Raw genomic sequence first — 22,018 nt, forward strand, 5'->3', positions numbered from 1 at the left:
TCTTGAATAAGTTCCAAAACCGAGAGCACCATCCGTCGCTGACAATCCTGCAGTCTTGCCGCAGCTTGGGCACTGTGTTTGTAATGACCAAAAATTGCGCGACACTTCTTGAGAATGGGAGGAACTACTGCTGTTTCTTCCTTGGCATCTTTTATAGCTAGTTGCAGTGTATGGCCCTTACACTGTATTGGGACCAAGAAATGCCCCTAAGGGCCGCACGAAAGTATTGTACAGTGTGCGACACCACACAGACTGGCACTTTCTGCAGTGGCAGCTCCCAGTTATCCATCATTGCTTGCAGGTGCTCTAGGATGTTGCAAGCAGTGTGGCTCTCGGTCACACTCCGATTGTCCAAAGCAACGCTTCTCATCTTGAAGATGGAGGTTAAGTAGTAGCAGGTGAGGCTCATGCAACTTTGGTCAGACCTCGATGTCCACATGCCACTAGTAAATGAGATCGACTCTATGCCTTCCTGGAAGTCCGTATGCATTCTCTCCTTGACAGCCATGACTGTGTCTTTTGTTAGGAATGGCCTGCTGAGGTGGCAACATGCAAGTTTTCGCTGCCAGCTGCAGCTGCGAGCGTGGCGAGCTTTCCCGAAGATATTATGGAAGCCTTCAACAACCGCCGCGGTGCCTTTTCACGGGCCTTTGAAGACGCCAGACAATGGACAGCGGCGGAGGCCACTGTGCGAGGTCCGCTCTGGAATTTAGAGGCGCTGGCTAGTGTTAGGCGTGACCACCTGGCTACGGGGATGCGCTCAACACGGGTTCTGGGAATCCAAAGTGCGTGAGCCCTCCTCCTCCAAAAAGGTGGGTCATCTACGCTGACGTCGAGTGGAGTGTTTATAAGCAGCTGTTTGTTGCTGCTACAGTGTGCTCGAGTGCTCGTCAGCGTGCTCGTCAATGCACTCGTGATCGTACTCGTGAGCTGTGTGCTGTATGTTCGTCTTGCGGGCTCTCTTTGGGAGTCACGCTAGACTGTCGAATGTCTCTCTTGTTTAAAATGTAAATACTGTAAATAAATCCTGCTCTCCTAAGTCCCGACGAAGAGTCAAAATCTTCCCTACAGCTACGACCGCCAACCCTAATACTCTGTGCAACTCTCAGGGATGACTGTTTTCGAAAATGTTGTCCGGCTGGGTATCTTGTACAATGGCTCCGTGTGGTTCATCAGCTCATTGAAACCTCGATTTTCGACCGACACACATGTAAGGCTAAAGGTCGAGCGCCAGCATTCGGGCAATCCTAGTGGTTATCGCCATTCTCTCGCACTGCTATAGATCCTTGCCGGATTTCAGCACACTTTTGATGAGTGGCTGTGCATCGCCTGGTCTTCCTTGCTCCCTGCTGTCTCAAAAACACACTGTGCAAAGAAAAATGCTTGTTCTTGAGATGGTTCGAAAGATGGTTCGATGGCGTTCAAAGTTTCATTTTACAGCTTTTGCACGCTGCCTCTTGGGCCGAGTTCTTTACAAAGTGTATCCGAATGCACTTTTCGTTCGTTCAGTCATGTCGCCCCTGACCGAGAGCAGGATCGTTGGACTACGTTTTCCAACAGGTAACGCAGATGAAATTCTGGAGCAGAACGCGTCGACTAGGTTTCCGACAGCGTCCAGGGACTTGGTGGTTTCGAATAGCCCGGCGAAACGATGCCAACGAGGCAGAGCACGCCAGGAAAACGAGGGAAGAGCTACTGGCACCACCTCTGTCCCGCTTTCAAAAGTAGGAGGGATATTGGTTGGCTCTGCAGCCGAGAGATGGCACAGGTGCTGCCCGCACTGGCCATGCACCGACGCGACACAGCCAACGCAGCACGCTGTGGTGGCTGTGGGGCCGCAGTGCGCACTTTCACTGTTCGCAATGGTGCGCTTTCGTTTTGTGCTCGCAAATTGCAGTCTCCGATTCCTCTCAAATGTATCTACAACTTTTGCTTCTGAAGGAAATGAGACATGGTGCAGCCTGTGCGAACGGCGCAGGCAAAAGGCTGCTTTAGCTGAGTTTCACGGTTTGGCTGTGTCATGACCACAATTAAATCTACATGCTATCAGGTTTGTGGCATTCAAACTTCGCGTATTTAGAGCCTGTGCGCTAGACCATGATGGAACAGTAAAACTGAACAGTAAAACACGCCGAATACATAGAATATTCGAGTAACCAACTACTAAAGATTTAATTTGCAAATTGAACAATTCGAGAAGTTACAATTAGATTTGTATTCGCATATGCGTGTATTTGCACACCCCTAAGAAAAAGTGTTGCACAAGGGCGGATGGTTTTTTGAAGTCAGCTTTGCCAGGTAATTTTTTAAAAGCCACCTTCGCCACAATACACTTGTGTTAAGCAGAAAAGCATGCAAACGTGGCGAACATGGTTTTGGTTTTGTATGGCAGGCAATCTTCGGCCCAATGAAATAAATTTAAAGAGAGAGAGAAAAGAAAAAAGAAATAAACAGAGAAGAAAAGAAAATGAAAGAGAGGTGTACATTAGAATTGGTTATATGCCGTAATGAAAGATTAGGAGCTACGGTTATTGCTTGAAAACTTTCCTAGGCTGCGCTAAAAATAGGTGTTTCTGGCGAGGAATGGCATGGGTTCAATGCATTCACTGTCCTCTAAGCTCTGCCGAGACAGAACCTGCCACTAGAGGGGCCGCTATTGGGGTGACCATAGGGGTCAGGTGCGTGCGTGCTAACTGCTACAGTTAAAATTATCTGGCGAAAGCTAATTTTAGGATCGAAATAATGCAAATGTGGGCCCATGCAAATGCACGGGCAACAGTCGGCATCTTCCGCTGGGATTTAATTAAGTGAAAAATCAAATAAGCCGGAGCTGAATTAATGAAAGTTTACTGCACTCTATTTTCCCCATTAACTCAAACTGCACCCGGCGTCCGCAAGACCGCGTCACGCACCTTAAACTCGAGCTCCATGCCCGTGCAGGCCTCTCCGGGCACCAGCTGCAGCAGGGACTGGAGGTGGGTCGCCAGGGCACGGGCGGGAACCTCCGTGTTGCCTGCCAGCACGGCCTCCAGCAGCGCGTCGTGGATGAACAGGTACTGGTCCTCCGTCTGGACCATGTAGTTGCGCTGCGCCCGCAGGCACGTCACGTGCCCGTAGATGTCCACTGTGCCCTCGTGCCGCATACGCTCCAGCATCGAGTCGATCACCACGAAGCAGCCCGTCCGGCCTACACCGGCACTGTTGGAAGCATGGAGATGGCGAGAACTGAGCCGTTGTCCTTCTGACGCACCACCCCTTGTCGTCAACGTTATCAATTGTTGATTGATTGACAGATGCAGTTCGACCACTCAAAGCAACACCAGGGCTGACGAGCGACATTGTTCAGGATTGATTTTGACCACCCAGATTTCCTTAACTACTCATTAACTAAGTATGCAAGCATTGTATTGGTTATGCCCTCAATGTAACGCGGTTGATACAGCCAGGACTCGAAACTGCGACCTCATGCCCAGCTGCATCATTAATGATGCAGCTAGATACAATGAAGAACAAAGGCATTTCTTTCTTGTCGATTTGGTGCCACACATCACCACTATGCCTGCAAATGGCTTTAGGTACCTGACATGTTCGCAGTTTCCCACCATTTAAGTAGGATGAAAAGCTTGCTGATCGTGACTCTCATGATTGAGCTGCTTCTGGACCGTCGTGCAGAAAGATCTGTGGGAGATTATCGCTATACGAAGCTGCTACGGGCACAAACAGGAGAAGTGCATGTAGTGTCATCACATTACCTGCAATGAACGATGAGGGGACCAGCCTCTGGCGGGTTCATCGTCCTCACGCGCTTCAGGAACATCAGGAACGGTGTTGGGTGGTCAGGAACGCCGTGATCGGGCCATGCTGTAAACTGGAACTGCCGCACTTCACGGCGCTCGAGGTAACCGGACTGGTGGGATCGAGATGAGAACGACCAGTGAGAAAAGCAGCCAGCGAGTAATGTGGGGTGAAAGCAAGAAAAGGCTTTGAAATGCTCAGCAGTACACAATTGAGAGCTCTCAATTGTCAAACTCAATTGTCAGACTGAAGGCTGAGAGGAAGGTACCGATCATCCTCTACGGCTCTTGAGCATCTGAATGTTTTCAGCGACACAGATGACGCACTGAATGCATGGGTGTTAGTGACAGTGCCGACTTCCCAAAACATAACATCCAGCCCTCTCACAAGCTCTATTACATGCCATACTAATGGAAACTATCTACAGCATGACCCATGCTACCCACTTGATGTCCACCACTGTCCACAACCAACAATAGCATAGAACAATTGTTTTACCCTAGATATAAGACTCACAATACATCCTAAGCGGCCTATACACCAATTTAGAAGGCTAGAGAAATGACAAAGGTTATTAAAAACATCATTACCAGGTGCCAGCCAGCACTCTGGACACAAACGTAAGTAACTAATGGGAGAGCGGGAACAAGCTTAATGTAACTGCAAAGCATCCAAAATATCTATTAGTTTACTAGCAGTAGGAGAATACAGCACATGTGTACATAAGGGGTAATCACTAAGGGCGTGCGAATATCAAATATCATCGAATCGAATGGAATAGCAAACGTTCGAAAAAATCTACTTGCGAATTGTATCTACTATTTGATTTTTTGAATATTCAATATATTCGGTTTAGAGGCCTGCGCAGTACCGTATGTCGCATGAGCCACTGATCCCCTCATGTTCGGTGCAGCCGAAGCGAGCGTCTCACTTATTTTTCGGCACAAAAAGAGCGCCAAGGGCGCCGTGGACAGGTCGCCCCGGCTGACACAATAGCGGACTTCGTCACTGTGGATGCTCCCCAACGTCGGCCAAATGCGGGGATCACACACCCAGTGCCCGAATGGTGCAATTTGAAGAACGGCACTGCATCGGCCGGGGCCGCCTCTGGTGGTACAAGCTCCGTCTGGGTCGACAGGACCGATTGAAATGATAACGTGACACGGAAAGAGGGCACGGCACCAAAAGCAGCACGTGTTTTTTTGAAGTGCGAAGATTGGGTCAATTACAACAGGCACGCAGATTGTGCTGGATACATGACGATGAACTTCGCATCACTTCAACAGCCGTCAATCTAACCTACACGCATGAACCTTGGGACCGATGACATGGTGAGCCACCAGTATAAACATACTAGCAGCAAGCATTCTGTGACAGCTTGTGGCCCGTTCCCACATCGGCTGGCAGCGAATTTTTGTCACAGCCACACCACGGACGACTCAAATCGGTTGCGAAGCTTCGAGCAAAAACTCCAGAATCAATGTTAACAAACAATGTTAAGAAAAACTTCTTTTTAATGAAAAACAGGACCAGAACTTGAATTTATTCAATGAAAATAAAATTACAATAAATTTTGTATGATGTGGCGAGCAAGGAAAATTATTTTTCTTCCTTTATAATTATGAATGAACGCCTGTTTTCTATTCTAGCAGCTGCTGAAAAAAGAAGATATCTATATATATATATATATATATATATATATATATATATATATATATAGAGAGAGAGAGAGAGAGAGAGAGAGAGAGAGATGTTCCAATGCAATTCAGCTGGTGTAGTACGCAGAAAGGTGCACTCGTAGAGTTCACTGCTATGTGCTTCCTTCACATGTTGTTTTGATTGTCAACGTTTGTCTGAGTTCTGGTGGCGTTTTGCTTGCACGTTGTGTTTCATCGTGGTAATGTGTTTAGTCACAAGTACTCAGTGATGGTCGCAATATAATTTTTCACTTAGCTACCTTCATGCAGCTCCGCTGGCCGATGTGCTTGGCACCTGACGATGTGATAAGTACTGAGCTCCGAAAAACTTTCTTCTGTCCACAATGAAACAATGCTCCTTGCATGGTTGTAATTGTGACACCTGTATGGGTGGTGTTTTCCTGTATTATTATTTGCCGCGCTAGACCCTCAAAACGGCCGTCGTGTTGGATTGTGAGACATTTGAAAATGCTGCCCTAACCGCAGGCCACGAAAATAAATGCACCACCTTTGACAACTAAAATGACGTCACATCCTTTTTTAATGGACATGGCACATCCTTAATTTTTTTTCTCACACCGTATGTGTTCCCTTGTCGCACAGATGGCACTACGCCCCATGGACTACCACTGAACCGTGGCGGTTTTGAACATATGGGCTTCTATGGAAGCTTTGCTAAAGTCACGATTTAGCTTGGCTACGCTGGCTTGGCCACGCTGGCTTGGCCATTAGGCCTAATCAGTGCTTCTGTATTGGGCGTCGTCGATTAAAGTTACAGTTTGGTGCATAATCCACACAAATTTATTCACGACAGTCGCATGACACTCGGAAACCTGACAAACCGCCTCGCAAACGAAAGCGTGGGCACAGGATGGGAACAAAGTTGTTCAGGGCCGTCATCTTCGTGAGACATCTCTTGTTAGCAACGCCAATTCTGCGCCACTTCTGCGTTGTGTGCTAAACAGGGGCCACATTATGAAATAATGACATTCAGCGATAATACCGTATTTACTCGCATAATGACCCCACTTTTTTGTCAAAAGAAATTGACGCATATTCAGTGGTGCAATCATAACGCGAGTTAAATTTCCTGCAAAAAAGAAAATTTTTTTTTTCGCCATGCATTTGCTGCGGGATGACAACAGTTCAACAAACAGGCGGCTGCCGCTGTGTGTAGTGCGGGGCACCAAAACAAAAATGGCGGCCGGCGGAGCAAGCCGAACACAATTTTTTTTCTTCTCGTGAGTAGATTGCGTACCTTGAAACTGTTTCTTCCGTATCAGTAATTAATAATATCATTAATATTGGCAAGTTTGCACCCATAACGTAGCCATGTCCACTTTGAGGGGTCAGAAGCAGATGGGCGCACTTAGCTGCCAGTGACATAGGAACACATGGCGGGCATGCCGCGGAAACCGCGGCATTTGTCTTCACTACTATACTAACACAGCACGTTTCCGCTAAAGGTGGGCGAATATCTTAGCTGTGTTACAAGCGTCGGCGTATGAATAGGGTACACTTTTAATGTATCAGTGCAAACGTGGCTACTATTGTTGCCACTCGCGATTTGTTGCGTGCCCACGAGTGCAGACGAGAAGAGTCGAAAGGCGCCTTTTTTGTTGTTGTTGACCACAACCATTATAAAAGCTACACATAATAAAGGCAAGTTTGGTTATAGGTTTCTTTTTTTTTGTCATGGAAGTGCGGAAAGTTTCATTTCATTCCTTTCGTCACTTTCCGCACTTCCATGAAAAAAAAAAAGAAGTTATAACCAAACTTGCCTTTATTATGTGTAGCCTTTATAATGGTTGTGGTCAACAACAACAAAAAAAGGCGCCTTTCGATTCTTCTCGTCTGCACTCGTGGGCATGCAACAAATCGCGAGCGGCAACAATAGTAGCACTGATACATTAAAAGTGTACCCTAGTCATATGCCGACGCTTGTACCACAGCTAAGATATTCGCCCACCCTTAGCGGAAATGTGCTGTGTTAGTATAGTAGTGAAGACAAATGCCGCGGTTTCCGCAGCATGCCCGCCATGTGTTTCTATGTCACTGGCAGCTAGGCGCGCCCATCTGTTTCTGTCCCATCAAAGTGGACATGGCTACGTTATTGCCGCAAACTTGCCGATATTAATGATATTATTAATTACTGATACGGAAGAAACAGTTTCAAGGTACGTAATGTACTCACGAGAAGAACAAAAATCGCGTTCAGTGCGTTCGGCTTGCTCCGCTGGCCGCCATCTTTGTTTTGGTGTCCCGCACTACATACAAAGGCAGCCGCCTATTTGTTGACCTGTTACCATCCCGCAGCAAATTCGCGATGTTTTTTTTTTTATTTCAGGAAATTTAACCCGCCTAATGATCGCACCCCTGAATTTGCGTCAACTTTTTTTGACAAAAAAGTGTGATCATTACGTGAGTAAATACGGTACTCTAACTGAGCTGTAATCAGTGCCGACATACTAATTCAGTGTTCGTTTGAACAAGCATAGACCGTACAACATATCTTGATTTCTGTGTACTTATGTTACTCATAACATGCTACATTCTTGCTATGCCATTGCTAGGAAACTCCGGAGCACATGTAGCGCTGTATTTTCTTGTCCAAAATTAGTAAGCATGAAATTTTGTGAAAAATTTTCTCATTTTTGATATCTGATTTGATATAGGGCTTTTTTTCTTGATATGATTCGATATTCTTTTCAAAACGTACTATTCGGTATTCAAACACCCCCTAGGTATCACGACCAGTAATCATGTAGATGGATTGGGGGGGGGGGGGGGGGGGGCAGAAAAAAAAAAAGATAGCCAATGAAGACACTCACTCTTTTTAGGCTGAATGTCCGAATACAGTATGTTGCCAGCTCCTGAACGTCCTCTAGGGTCACTTCCATGAGGCCATAGGCTTCAGAACCTCTAGACGGCCAGTACTGGTCACACTGCAACGAAATGTTTTGGGCATGCAAACACACGTACGGAAAAACGCTTTGCAAGCAATGCAAATGAATTTGGGAATTTCTCAGTCATCTCAGTTGCCCCTGAATGGTGCAGACACAAATGTTAAGTACCGTTATCTGCCCTTGTTTCCTGTGCTTGCAAACTTCCATGGCTAAGAAGCGTGACGAATCCGCACTGTTTTTATGGCTATGCTTGACAGGTGAAGTGGGATGACTTATTAACTGCCACTCAGGTTAGAAGAATGCGTGAAGTAACATGAAGTCACCTTCATGGCACAAACAAAAAAAGAAGGGGGGGGGGGAACACTGCTCAAGCAAGACAATGATGTAGGCAATGCATTAGAACAAACTTACTACCACCCTTTAGATATATATATATATTTTTTTTGTAAGCCTGTCATAGTCCTTGACAGGACTAAAGAAAACTGATTGCCAAGAAATTTTTGTCAAGGTCTAGCAGTAGGTCCAGACATAGGCATGTCTTATGGCTTTAGGAAAGCACAATGGCTTCTGAAATCGTACCTGCCAACCTGTGAACATCAAAATTCGTAGACATCCCGTGCACATACAAAAAAATAAAATAAAATAAAATAAAACAGGAAGAGGGGGACAAACCAAAGATGTCTTTTTCCCCCTGATCACACACCTTTTGTGGGACATAAAGGCACTTTATTAAGAATTATTTACCTCTAGACACAGCACTAAAGAATCCACAAACTTGGAACAGCAGTGACTCGCAAGCAAGATGTTCACTTTTTCAACGACTGCACTGTAGCCAATGTGCCTGCTTCAAGAGGAGGAGGAGGAGGAGGAGGAGGAGGAGGAGGAGGAGGAGGAGGAAGAACTTTATTATTACAGAAGTCGTTGCGTGGTTTATTCCCGGGTGGTTCCCTCTGACAAAGCTCCACTGGCGATCGCGGCTCGCCGGGCCTGGTCGAGGGTCGCCAGTTGGCTTCCCAGGTCCAGTTCGGAGAGTCTCACCTGCCAAGACCATGTAGTGAGTGCGTGTGCTTTGACTCGTGGCGAAATTGCATCACCCGGACGGTCGGTGCATTCGCGTGTTATGTGCGCGAGTGTCGCTGTGTGGTTGCTACACCAGGGACATGTCCGGGACGTATATCTGTCTGGGGAGATTGCGTGTAGATGAGACAAGTGTGGGTATGTGTTCGTTTGCAGGCGGCGCCAGTCCCTTGCGTGGAGTTTATTGAGAGCTTTGTGCGGAGGAGCGTATTGTCTTCTTTCGAGAACTTGTCAGAATCAACTAGCCCGAAGGAAGTGCCCCACTGTATCTTTTGCAGCGACAACAGGGCAGCGCCATTACCACCGCAATGTGTTTCTTGCATGCATATACGCCTTTTCGTCTTTTAAAACCCAACTTTTTGAGAACAGCAATTATTTTTTGTAAAACTTGACCCAACATTCCCAAAATCATGGAATGAGCTGAACTTCGTAAACATTACGAAAGAAGTTTGGGAGAGTTGGCAAGTACGTGAAAAACTTGCACTTTCAACTGGAACTGGAACGTCTTGTGCCTTTGGCGTTCGTGAATGGTTAAGACTCCGCTCACCTTGACCCTCGTTCGTTCCTCCAGCTTGGTCATCATGACTATGGTGACACTGTGCTGCTCCCAGACCATGCGCCAGAAGTCGCTGCAGGTCTCGGGCAGCGGGCCCTGGGTGGCAATGTAGGCGTTTCGGCGGCGGTAGCCATCGCAGTAGTTTGCGTTTATGTAGTCCGAGCCGGGGATGCCCTCGATGGGCTGCAGCACCACGCGGCTGTGGTCATAGGCGACCACGTTGGCATACCGGTTCTTCGGCTTGTTCGACTCCAGGTTTGAGTGCTCCCAGGTGAACTGCTGGCCCGGGTCGATAGACTGCACGTGTGCAAAGAGTGAAACGTAAGCAAGAACAAGGGATTCTAAGTGTGTTAGCAAGTAACGTTACTAGAATCTGATGCCAGCACATTCTCACTTTAATTTTGTTCTTTCATGACTCAATGTGTGGCTGGAAAACGCGCGACAGCTGAACTATACTAAGCCGAGGCAACAATACTCCTCCCGTGTTAGCAATTGCACAAGTTCACACTACTCCCAGACGACAACGTATTGACGACAGTACTGTCTCTAGAATAAAGTGATCACTTTCGTTCGATAACACCCTACATGGTTACTCGAGAACTGAGCAAACAAAAGGGGCGAAGGACCAAACACTACTTGCACAGCATTACGTTCCTCGCATATTTGTGCAATGAGGGGCTGCTTAAAATTGTCCAAGCTGGCAATTTTTAACAGGTGCCTGACGTGCCTCATTATCTCTAGCTCAGGAATCAGTAAGCAACGTTAGTGAAGTAGCGATTAGCTTAAATTGACAGCCTTCGCCGCCCTCCATTTAGTGGAGCTCAGCAGTTGTGATGTGCTGATGTAGTACATTTACAAATACAGCCGACAGACTCAACAAATGTGTATGACATCACTTTTTCCTTTCTTTTGCTAAACCTGTAGCGAGAGTGGCACAAAAAAAGTATTTAAAAACTTTGACTAAATTTTAACATTTCCCGCGTCCCTTAGAAACAAACAGCTTTCTCGCACCTCGTACTCCTGGGAGAAGCGCAGGTTGTCGTTTGCCTTCAGCGTCTCGATGTGCCCTGCCAGCTGGCTCACAGGAATGGGCGGGTGGCCGACCATCGCGGGCGTCTGGTAGTTGAGGCGCCGCAGCTCCACGGGGTCCGCACCCGCTCCCCCGACTCCGCCGGGGTGGGAGGATGCCAGGTCCCCCGAGTTCATCAGCAGCTTCATGGTCGTCTCCCCCGCAGGCGCCTTGGCCTGCTGTCGTCTCCTGCATGGCGGTCAGTTGACTGACTAATTCGCGGGGCTTAACATATTTAACGTAATGCGGTGGAGTGCTCTGGATTTCGATCGCCTGTTTCTTTACTGTGCACCACAAGAGTTTTTTACTTTCTCCCTAATCGAAATTCAAGTGCCACGGCTGGGGAACAAATCCCCAACCTTACACTCGGTAGAAGAACGGCACAGCGAATGGGCTACTACAGCGGGCGAGAGCCTGGAGTCCTGTGCCGAGGGTAGTAGCCACATGCAAAGTTTAGCAAGTGGACTTTTATAATGGCACCAATGGCACATGCAATCCACGTGATTTGTCTCTGAAATGGCCCCTCACTAGGCCCTATCGAAAGTTTTGCTTCTTCACTGGAACTTGTAAATGGTCCTCTAGGGAGCGTTTTGCCACCAGAACTTTTCAAACTGGCTTCAGGTCTGATTCTGATTACCCAATTTCAATTTTGCCTCTCATTGCTTCCAAGAGGCAGGCTCCACTGTAAACATAGACGCTCCCTGCCTTTATCTAGACAACCGTCCGGAAATGACCGGAGTTGAAGGAGGGTGTCAACCATACGTCACAAGTACTCTTCTCCTTTTTCTATTTCTTCTCTTTGATTTTTTTTTTTTTTTTGCTGCGCGGCACACTTCCGGTGGCAGGGTTGCACATTCTGCATTGGATGGTTTACCAAAGTAACACGCCACAATCGGTGACGTTGTAGGCAGCGCAGTGCAGTGCTTCTGAATTTTTAAGAGGCGTCTTTGCGTGTGAACTCAGTTCTGACCTTTTCATGAGGATGAAAAAGAGCGTGAGGAAGAGGGCCATGAAGACAATGAGCAGCACGGGGCCGACGATCCAGCCCACGTCGGTGCGGGCACGCTCGATGTGTGACACGTTGGGCACGTCATCGGCCGAGGGAAGCCGAACCTGGGGCAGCATCTCCAGGCTCAGCTCGTCCGAGAATGGGCTCGTTGTGAACAGGTTCTGGGAAAGCCAGAGAGAGATAGTTCATACGATCACGTGTGAGATGATGTTGCTCCTCTGATGCAGACAATCAGTTCTGAATGGTTCAATTCACAATGTGCTCACGTTAGTTCAGACTTGTAAGGATGGCAGAATTTTGTTTGAATTATAGGAAGAATGCATTATTCGACATTAGATAAGATACCCTTTTAAATATAATGACTTGTTAAATACATAGGTATCACACTCAGTCGTATTTTACGACATGTAGGGAAAGAACTGCACAAGGTGCATGACTCAGTTACTGGTTGCTGACCTGATCACCAATGGCGACAGACATCGCTGGTGACCCAGTTAATGACCAAAGACTCATTGACTGACCAGTCACTGGGTCCCACAGTGGCCATCAATTACGTGGTCAATGGAGTCATCTAGCAGCCCACAACAACATACATGTATACAAGGAAACCTGAATGTTAACATGTTCTCGCTATTTATTCTGAACGAATGTTTGATCATGGCCTGTACTTGCCTAAGTTGTTCTGCCTTAAGGAGGGACACGCAGCTTTCACATCGCAAACCCCCTGAACCCCAAAAAAACAATGTAAATGTACTTCAGTAACTCTTTTTCTATCTTATTCCGAAATACCTCCTCTGAAAACTACGTAGAAGTGCTTGTATCAGCTAAGGTGGCGAAAACTCCTATGGAAATTGTGAAAGAACGGCGCCTTTCAGACGTTGATATCTTCGGAATGGTGCAACGGAGCGCTGCCATCTAAATCTCGCCAGAAAGCATGTTTCCCTGTGTTCAAATTTGCAGCTTCGGCTATCCCCTCCATACAGACACAAGCGCACAAAAAGCAAATGAATGAAAGCCTGCTCTGGAGTCTCCAACTGGCCGTGCCCGCCACGTCACTCCAGCCTGTTTCGCTATTGGTCTGGTGCTTGCTCTGTAAGGGCATTGTCTGCGCTTTGCACCACGTGAGCTCTCGACGTCTCAACCAGCGTGATCTCAATTAGCGCCGAAATGGGTGTAGCGCAGCTGATCCCTCCGTTTCTGAATGTCTCAGATTTGTGCCCAAGTGTTCCGATCACTGGTGATGCCGCAGTTAAGCATTTCGAGAATGTGTGCTTTGAAAACCGCGTCCAAGTACATTGCGCATGCAATTCTCGGATCCGCGGCTAAGCCTATCGAGTATCGGTGCTTTGGTTGTCGTGCACGTTGTGGTTGAGATCTAGTTTTCCCGCATGGCTCGTCTCCTGCAGGGCGGCTTCGCCCGCCGCGTGGCCTGGCGCCCGCGGCGGTTGGAGTGGTACAAGCGCGGTGCGAGAGATGGCGCGAGCGTCGCGCCGCTGCGGGGTTACTCGGGCGCCGGGAGACAAGGCGCTCGGGCTGTTGGGTTCGAGACAGCAAGCGGGACGGTCGTGCCGCACGTGCAGCGACCCTCTTGCCCGGCGGGTCGGCGCACGGCGGGGACGTCTCCCGCGTGCGCGCCGACCCATGCTTCTGCGAGACCGCCTCGCGTGGCCGCCCTCGAACGCGCCACGATTCGCGTGACCATACACGCGAAGGACCAGGCGTTGGGATCCAGCATGGGGCGAACATATTCGCTCGCTTCCGGTCGCGGTGAGTCAGACTTCTAGATTTGTCGCGCGCCCATCGGCATGTTTTGTGGATAGCAACTCGGCTAGCAGGCACTGATCTATGAAAGCTGCAATAAATGCCCTTGTGATTGTTTGCACTACTGTGTTGTTCCTTTGTCCCAAGAATACGGGTGTGAGAGACCCCACATCTGGCTGCCCAACGTGGGACTCTTGGGGCATCGGACGATAGTTTTAACAGTTTTGCTTCGTTCAAGACCTTTGTTTGAACCGAAGCGTAGGCCTAGCGTGAATTTTGATCGCTAGCGTCGGCGGCGTGCTTTCTTGAGCGAGGTGATGGTGGCGGTAGTGTGTTTGAACATGTCAACATGCTAAGCCTTTTCGCAAGTGTTTTTTTTAATGGCATTCGTCGGTACGAGAGCCACGTGGTCTGCATCCTGGGAGAGCGAGGCTCAGCGCCCGCGGAGCAGTGGCAAGCCTGAAGCGAGTGAGTACGGAAGCCTCGTGGGTGGTCCGAATTTCTCATGTAAATAGCTTCTCCTATCTCTTTGACTCTGATGAAGTTGCGGCTCTGGGAGCCGGGTGGCCGCGGGCCACGGGTGCCACTACGGGCTGACTGGTATTGCGGCCTGGCACCGGGCGCTCCGACACCGTCTGGGACGGTGGGCGCCGTCAACTCGGATGCTTTGTGCACCGAGCGGAGTAGGACCACCTCACAAAGCTGACGTCTCCTCGCGGCTGCCTGTTTTAAAATTGCGCTCATTTTGGGTGTTGTTTTTGGATGCCGGTTGTTGTCAGGGTAGCGACGCTTTAGGCCTAAGGCTTTACGAAGCTGCCTGTCGCACGTGAAGGGACACAACCTGGTGGACCGTGGCGTTGAGGTGTTGCAATTTGCTTCCCTCATTCTATAACCTCGCACGAATTGAAATTACTCGTTCGACTCAAGGAAGCGAGCTTCGTTCACGTGAACTTAGCATCTGAGTAGCTGCCCGATCTTTTGCTAGCCGAGTTGAACATCAAACCACGTGGGCGATACGCATGCAGAATTCCTCTCCCTCGCACTACGTTAGTGTTTGCCGAGTGTGTTGAGTGTACGCAGTGTGAACGGAGTCACCCCTGGTTTTGGTTTGCCGTCACCTGCACATCATCTGCGCTGCTGCCCCGGACTACGATCGAGCCACCCCGGGCGATGGTGATGCTGTGGCCAGTTCGGCGCAGCGACTTCGGCGGCCTCCTGCATCCAGCTCACAACCCTCGGCGGCGGACAAAAGGGCCGGCGGTCACTGACAGCTACGGCGGCTCTTCCCAGCAGGGCGCGTCGGCGCGAACGACGCTTGTTCGTACCGACTACTGCGTCGTCGTCTCCGGAGTCCTGGCCTGGCATCGTGCCGTCGAGTCTGCAAAGCTGCCGCTGTGACCGGCGGACGCCAGCGGTGCACCCAAGGACAATGTCGGCTCGCATGTTATGGACAGCGTGCGGACATTTCTTCGGCGCGACCACTGTTTAATGTTCTACCTTGTTTGCGAAGCACAGTTTGATGTTAGACCGTGTCACATGTCTCGCCGGAATATGTAGTGATTTAAGGTTGGGGGGATGTGGGGATGCGTGACTCTCACGCCTCCCCTGAGATCTAGTTTTCCCGCATGGCTCGTCTCCTGCAGGGCGGCTTCGCCCGCCGCGTGGCCTGGCGCCCGCGGCGGTTGGAGTGGTACAAGCGCGGTGCAAGAGATGGCGCGAGCGTCGCGCCGCTGCGGGGTTACTCGGGCGCCGGGAGACAAGGCGCTCGGGCTGTTGGGTTCGAGACAGCAAGCGGGACGGTCGTGCCGCACGTGCAGCGACCCTCTTGCCCGGCGGGGACGTCTCCCGCGTGCGCGCCGACCCATGCTTCTGCGAGACCGCCTCGCGTGGCCGCCCTCGAACGCGCCACGATTCGCGTGACCATACACACGAACGACCAGGCCTTGGGATCCAGCATGGGGCGAACATATTCGCTCGCTTCCAGTCGCGGTGAGTCAGACTTCTAGATTTGTCGCGCGCCCATCGGCATGTTTTGTGGATAGCAACTCGGCTAGCAGGCACTGATCTATGAAAGGTGCAATAAATGCCCTTGTGATTGTTTGCACTACTGTGTTGTCGTTCCTTTGTCCCAAGAGCACGGGTGTGAGAGACCCCACAACGTACTCTTTAGACCCGCAGCTAGGCACTTTGAGCATCAGCGCTTTGGCCTCGGCGATCGAGCACACCGTGGATTAAAGCCGGGTTTTAATTTAAATTTATTTATTTATTTTTCTTGGTCACGGTTTCTTGAGCTACAGTGCAGGTCAGGACATTTTCGCTTTTTTGGCCTGGTTATTTCAGTTATTTTGCACCCAAAGCGTGTATCTGATGCAAAGGTGCCAAGAAAAATGGAAAGTGCAAATTTGAAAAAAATAATGGAGAGGAGGGGAGGGGACCAAGAACGTTGCATTTAGCTATGCTCACAATATTCAACAAACTTTTCACTGCATTCCGTAAGCTCTCTAGACCCTCACAAGGTTCAAAGAAGAAAGCTCTGTACAATAAAATATTCTCAAAATATGGTAGCTGGTGCAAACATTAGGCTGCAAAAGCACAGGGTAAACCTCCGTTGCTGCCATGTGCCGTTTTAAAAAGAAAAAAAAAGGAAGAAGAAGCTGCTGAAAGCCTTTGTTTATAGTCACTGGTCATTGGTCACAAAAGGATGCAAATGGTCCACTGAATGCAACAGAAACCTTATGTGAATGATGTCATCAACAAGGGAGTACACAAATACAATTCTGGGAACCGCTATGCTTTTGTGGGACATTGTGCAACATTCGGTCTGCAAACTGGCCAACATGCTCTTTACAGAGCAAAGAGAGAAGGATGTCTCGGGAGAAAAAAACTTAATGAAAAGCACTTCCGGCTAAAGGCAGAAAACTCCAGAAGCCCTGCATCTGATAAGATGTCAATGACTACAACCCTGACGCCTTTTAATAATGTAAAACTTAAGGCACAACTCCGAAACAAAGTTTCTCAAAACTGTCTTTTTTGCCTCCTACTCATTTTCCCACTGATTTCTTCCGAGACTGCTAGGTCTATGTCAATTCGTTTTTATTTTAGTATGTTCTTAGTAGGCACTAAGTGCCGTTCAGGGTGTGACATTTTCGCTTTTCCAGTGTGACTTTTCCTGAATAAACGATTCAACTACTTGTTGACAGTCTAGATGCCTGTTGTACAGTCACCTTATAAAGAATGAGCACTAAAAAAGTCACGTTGTGGAAAAAAAAAAGAAAGAGATTGTCACCCCCTCAACCATTCATCTTCGAATGCACAAAGCACTTTGAATCAATGTTCTGTCACATTTCGTAAGTGATTCAGGCTTAGGCAAAGTGCCCCCCCCCCCCAAAATAGTTTTGAAAAATAAACAAATGATAATAAATGGTTTTGGAGATATAAGTTTGAAGTGTCATGCTAATATTGCAGAAACCTTACCACTACATGTGCCAATTTTTTTTAAAGTCCATGATGAAATAAGGCAGCTGATTTTGAAAGCACGTCCCCCCTAAAATGTTGCCCTAAATTATGAATTAGATAACCTAAGGAATTGCTCAAATTAGTCAATTTAAGTATGTCTTAAAGAGATAGCAAGTCAATTAAGGCTCTGATGCTTGCTTGAATTAACTAGACATACACTTGTAAGGTTTAAAGTCCCAAAATGACATAGTGGGCTACGAGAGATGCCATAGTAGGGAGCTCTGGATGAATTTTGACCACTTGGAGTTTTTCACCATACACCTATATCAGAGCACATGAGGCGTTCTTGCACTTTGCCCCCATCGAAATGTGACTGTCTTGGCCGAGAAATGAACTTGTTATACTGTGCTCAGCAGCAGAGTGACATAACCACTGAGCTACCACTGTGGGTAATCAATCGGAATTTTGAATTACCCAAGCTTCAATTACAATGAGATGACAGCACTTTATTTTCAAGCATACAAGATGATCATGAATGCAATCTGGAGGGCAACTTTTTGGGCCTCGAACAGGAGAATTCTGTGTTCCGACAGTCAATAGGTGGCTGTCGGATATAGCCACCATGGCCAAGGTGTTGATAATACAAAACGACGAGCAGACACTAGCAAAGAGAAAGCCAACAGACATACTAAACTAAAATTTTTACAGAAAGGCATGCTTCAGTCACCTCCTCGTCGCAATCTCACCTTTTGCAGAGTGTCCACAACAGCTCGTACGAAAATTCGGTACCGCCGGTACGGTTGTAGCTTGCGGTTTCGGAAACCACCGTTCACTTTCATGTCTCCCAGAACAAACCGTTCGGGCATGTTCTGGCGAACGAACGCTGCCGCTATGTAGGGACCATCTTCGTCCAAAGGTGTAGACATCAACTGCAAGACAAGGCCTCAAAATTACATGAAAATCAAATTATGGGATCTAAAGTGCCTAAGCAAAGCACACGAGGGCAAGCCTCACAAGAGTAAGTACGTAGTTGGTGCGTTGTACCAGTGCTACATCAAATAAATGACATTAATTGTAAGGGGTGGGCATATACCGAACAACAGTAGATCGAATCAAGAAAGAAAATCTGAATATTGAATATCAGAAAATTTAACACAAACATATATGCTTCCGAACGTTGTGCAAGAAACACAGGGCTTCACATGCTCAAGAGGCTCATCCCGTTACTTAACAAGAATCTTGCTAGCTATCAGTAACTCGGGTACCTATTAATCGAGATGTATAGTATGCTTTACTCCTATTAAAGGGAATACCAAATCTGTATGCCAGCACTGATAACAACTCAGTTCGTGTATCAAGGTCACGAAAATGTTTTTTATTGATAGAATGTCTGTCAATAAAAATTAAGTGCTTTTTTCCCTCTGAAGCCGAGGAAATAGCAAAGTGCCTAATGGCAACCTTCAATTGCTTATAAAGTATTGCTTTCCAGTTTTCTTTCCGGAAACAGGAGGGTTTTTCCATCTTTATGGCCGGTGGTTTCTGTGGGTTATCGTAAGCTCGTTAAAGGCCAATCTGCACGACACACAAAAGGGGGAATATGCATCACGTCACCAGGCATCACTCTGCGCGGTCATTGGCACCGCAAAAGGATCGACCGTGGTCGGCATCAGCCGTAAGGAGTTTTCAAATATCGGGAGACCCACGGCAAGTTCGTGCGACCCCCCCCATCCCCCTTTATTTTTTTCTCCGCGTCCATCTGTTGTATCATTAAATGTGTCGGCAGCCAGGCATCTGCACCCTGTCACATAAGGAGGTGAGAGCAGAAGAGAACAAATTCTAGTTAGACATAGCTTGTGAATATTACAGATTGGTGAATCTGATAGATTTTCATCAGAATAATTGTGACATGCCAATTTCGTTTTGACTGTATTCATCCTATTGTATAGGCTGTAATAGACCATAACCTATAGTTACAGAATTACTTCTTCACATTGGCACAGATGATGGCTTTCAATATGTTACAATACTCTGTGGCATTCACCCTGTGTTACATTCTTCGATGGACTTATTTAGCATATCACCTACTGCCTGATTGGTCTGCAGGCACACTGTACATAGACCAACCAACTGGATGTTGCATGTAATAGTCATTTTTGCAACAAGATTAACAGAATCATTAATTGCGTTTAATTTTTTTCAAGTTAGTAAAGTGCTTTCAAGAAGCGTCACATTTATGGGGTAGCCATCATTTTGTTAGGGTGAGGCCTTCCTCCATGCTGGAGGGCCTTCTTCACAGGAAGCTTCCCTCACAGTTCTGAACCACAGGACCTCCCTCTTCTAGTTTTATACTGCTTGATAGCAGATTTCAAACTGCCACGCAAAAGACACAGGCAAGCCTGGACACACCTCTTCTATCTTGTAATCGTCCGGCTCCTTGGTGGCAAACTCTGAAGGGACGACGACAAGGTAGTACTGTTTGATGGGACCATACTCTTCCGAGGCTTTGGGCAGGATGACGGTGATCTCGTCCCCATTGCTGATTGGCCACAGAGCATCCGGCTTCACCATTGGTTTTGGAGCTACAGTAAAGACAGCCCAAATGTCAGTTCATCCTCACTTGAAGATTTTCTGAAAGTTTTATAACATTTTTTTTTCTTTTTTTCTGGGAGGTATAAAGAATAAAGCAAACAAACTTGTTAGCCTTGATGCAGTTATCTGTGCATTTTTGTAGCATCCACACATTTCTGTTCTGCACTAATTAAACGAAACACTTCAGGTAGTGTAGGAAAAATTTCCCGTATAGATTCTCAGTTTTTACGTGCCACAACCATAATGTGATCATGAGGCAGGCTGTAATGGAGACTCCGGATTAATTCTGGCCACCTGAGGTTCTTTAACATGCACCCAATACACAGCACACGCATGTTTGCATTCTGCTGCCACGGTCGGAAGCCAAGGCGCGACCTGGATCTAAGCAGTGCAATGAGCCATAGCCACTGAGCCACCGTGGCAGATGGTGTATGCAAAGATACACTGTGTGCCACTGTAGATAATGTTAAGGTATTACTTTGGAATTTTTCTTAACCTCTTATAGCCTTAATTTTTATCCTGAAGTAAAAAACATTTGATCTGCAGATAAAAAATACTATGCGACGTTAAAACATCCCAAAATTATTTTCACGCCATTGGTGAGTACAGTTAGTAGGCACGTTAAGGGGGGAGGAAAGGATCAGAATTAACTTTTTTGTTTCTTGACAGAAAGGGCTGAAATTTGGCACACACACTGCACATTGCAATAAAAAGACAAATCTAAAATTTCATTAGGATATCTTAATTAGTTTTTGTTTTATAAGAATTTTTAAGTTCCTTGCTTGTGGAAAGCCTGGCACAGTAACGAAACATGATAGGGAGCAAGGAATACTTTGTATGTTTGCACAGATGTCTAATCTACATCAAGACACTGTTCGATTTTTTTTTTTTAAAGCGCTAATAATTTTTTGCTCAACATAACATGCACATGACTGTGCTTCGCTGCATGGAGCCATGTAGTAATTGTGAAATAAGTAAATAATGGAAAGATAAAGAAACATTTCAAGACTGTCTTGAAGTACAGCACAGCTTGTGGATCACAGCAAAACAAACTGGGCCAAAATCTGTCCAGCCACTGTTGTGCTACGCTTTCCACGAGCGAGGTGATTGACAAAAAAAATGCAATTGAGAAAACTGGCTGCAAAGTTTTAACAGCACTGCAAATTTATTCAAAAGCACCAGGGCTGTAATATTTTGAATCATTGCTGTCAGGCATCTTCTTACACCTTTGCCTCATTGTTTGGTGGGCTTTGGATGCCTTCTTCAGGCGTTCTTTATCCTTTTCTTGTGCCGTCTGGAGTAGTGCATGACCACCATTTTCACTGCCAGACCGAGCCTGGTAACGCAGTGTACACCCCCAGAACGCTGTTGGCATCTTGGGCACAGAGTTTTAGCGATCAAAGAGTTCATCGCGGAAACAGGCATAATAATGAACACAGTCACACACACAGTCACAAGGGGCCGAAATTTGTTCTTGGCATTGCTGCTTCGCTCAGTCGCGGACACTGCGCGAAGGGAGTCGCGAACGCTGCATGCCTGCGCTTCTGCAGTCACCGCTGGCACAAAACGCGGCTCGAGGCGCGTCTGAATCGTGCGACGATTCGTCTGGTGAGCCTTGAGTCACCATACAGTATGTAGCTCGTCGGCGGTTGGGGCTCACTCGCAGGCTGCGTGTCCCTGTCGCACGATGCATCGGAAACGCACACCGTCTCTGCCGGCGATGGAGACCTTCGACCCGCGTCGCCTTCAACAACGCGATCTCGGTTACTGACTCGCGCGGCCGTACGCACCGATGCGAGAGTCTCCGTTGGCACGTCTTCCGGTGGCTTGGTTATCAGTGTCGATGTCACAGGGAGATTGTCAGCTTCGCTGCTGGAATCGCACGGTGCAAGATAACGCGGCACGTTATCTGCGTGTTCAGTTGGGTTCTGCGCTTCTCCCGCTGGCCGCCGTCTTTTTCTCGCCGTAGGAGGCTTGCGCTTCCGTTTTCCGAAGGCATGCTTCATTTAAAAGTTCTTTTCGAACGAGCGACGATCCATCACTGACCTGGGAGCTTTCATAAATCCGAATTCTGTGAGTGTCAAACGAAGAAACACGCCGGCG

General features: G+C 47.6%; 1 protein-coding gene across 4 annotated transcripts in view; it reads right to left on the minus strand.

Annotated features, from left to right (window-relative positions):
• Window positions 1-22,018, minus strand: part of Lar (tyrosine-protein phosphatase Lar) — a 104,073-nt gene that overhangs the window by 20,255 nt on the left and 61,800 nt on the right. For all 4 annotated transcript variants that reach the window (XM_075672250.1, XM_075672248.1, XM_075672252.1 and 1 more), the window contains 8 exons: window positions 19,733-19,905; window positions 18,073-18,255; window positions 12,071-12,270; window positions 11,043-11,289; window positions 10,023-10,328; window positions 8,324-8,437; window positions 3,753-3,907; window positions 2,913-3,198 (listed from right to left, as the gene is read on the minus strand). In XM_075672250.1, coding sequence (XP_075528365.1) covers window positions 2,913-3,198; window positions 3,753-3,907; window positions 8,324-8,437; window positions 10,023-10,328; window positions 11,043-11,289; window positions 12,071-12,270; window positions 18,073-18,255; window positions 19,733-19,905 — 1,664 coding nt within the window. The remainder of the gene's footprint in view (window positions 1-2,912; window positions 3,199-3,752; window positions 3,908-8,323; window positions 8,438-10,022; window positions 10,329-11,042; window positions 11,290-12,070; window positions 12,271-18,072; window positions 18,256-19,732; window positions 19,906-22,018) is intronic.

Source organism: Dermacentor variabilis, chromosome 10, assembly GCF_050947875.1.
Source record: "Dermacentor variabilis isolate Ectoservices chromosome 10, ASM5094787v1, whole genome shotgun sequence".
In the NCBI taxonomy this organism is placed as follows: Eukaryota; Metazoa; Arthropoda; class Arachnida; order Ixodida; family Ixodidae; genus Dermacentor; species Dermacentor variabilis.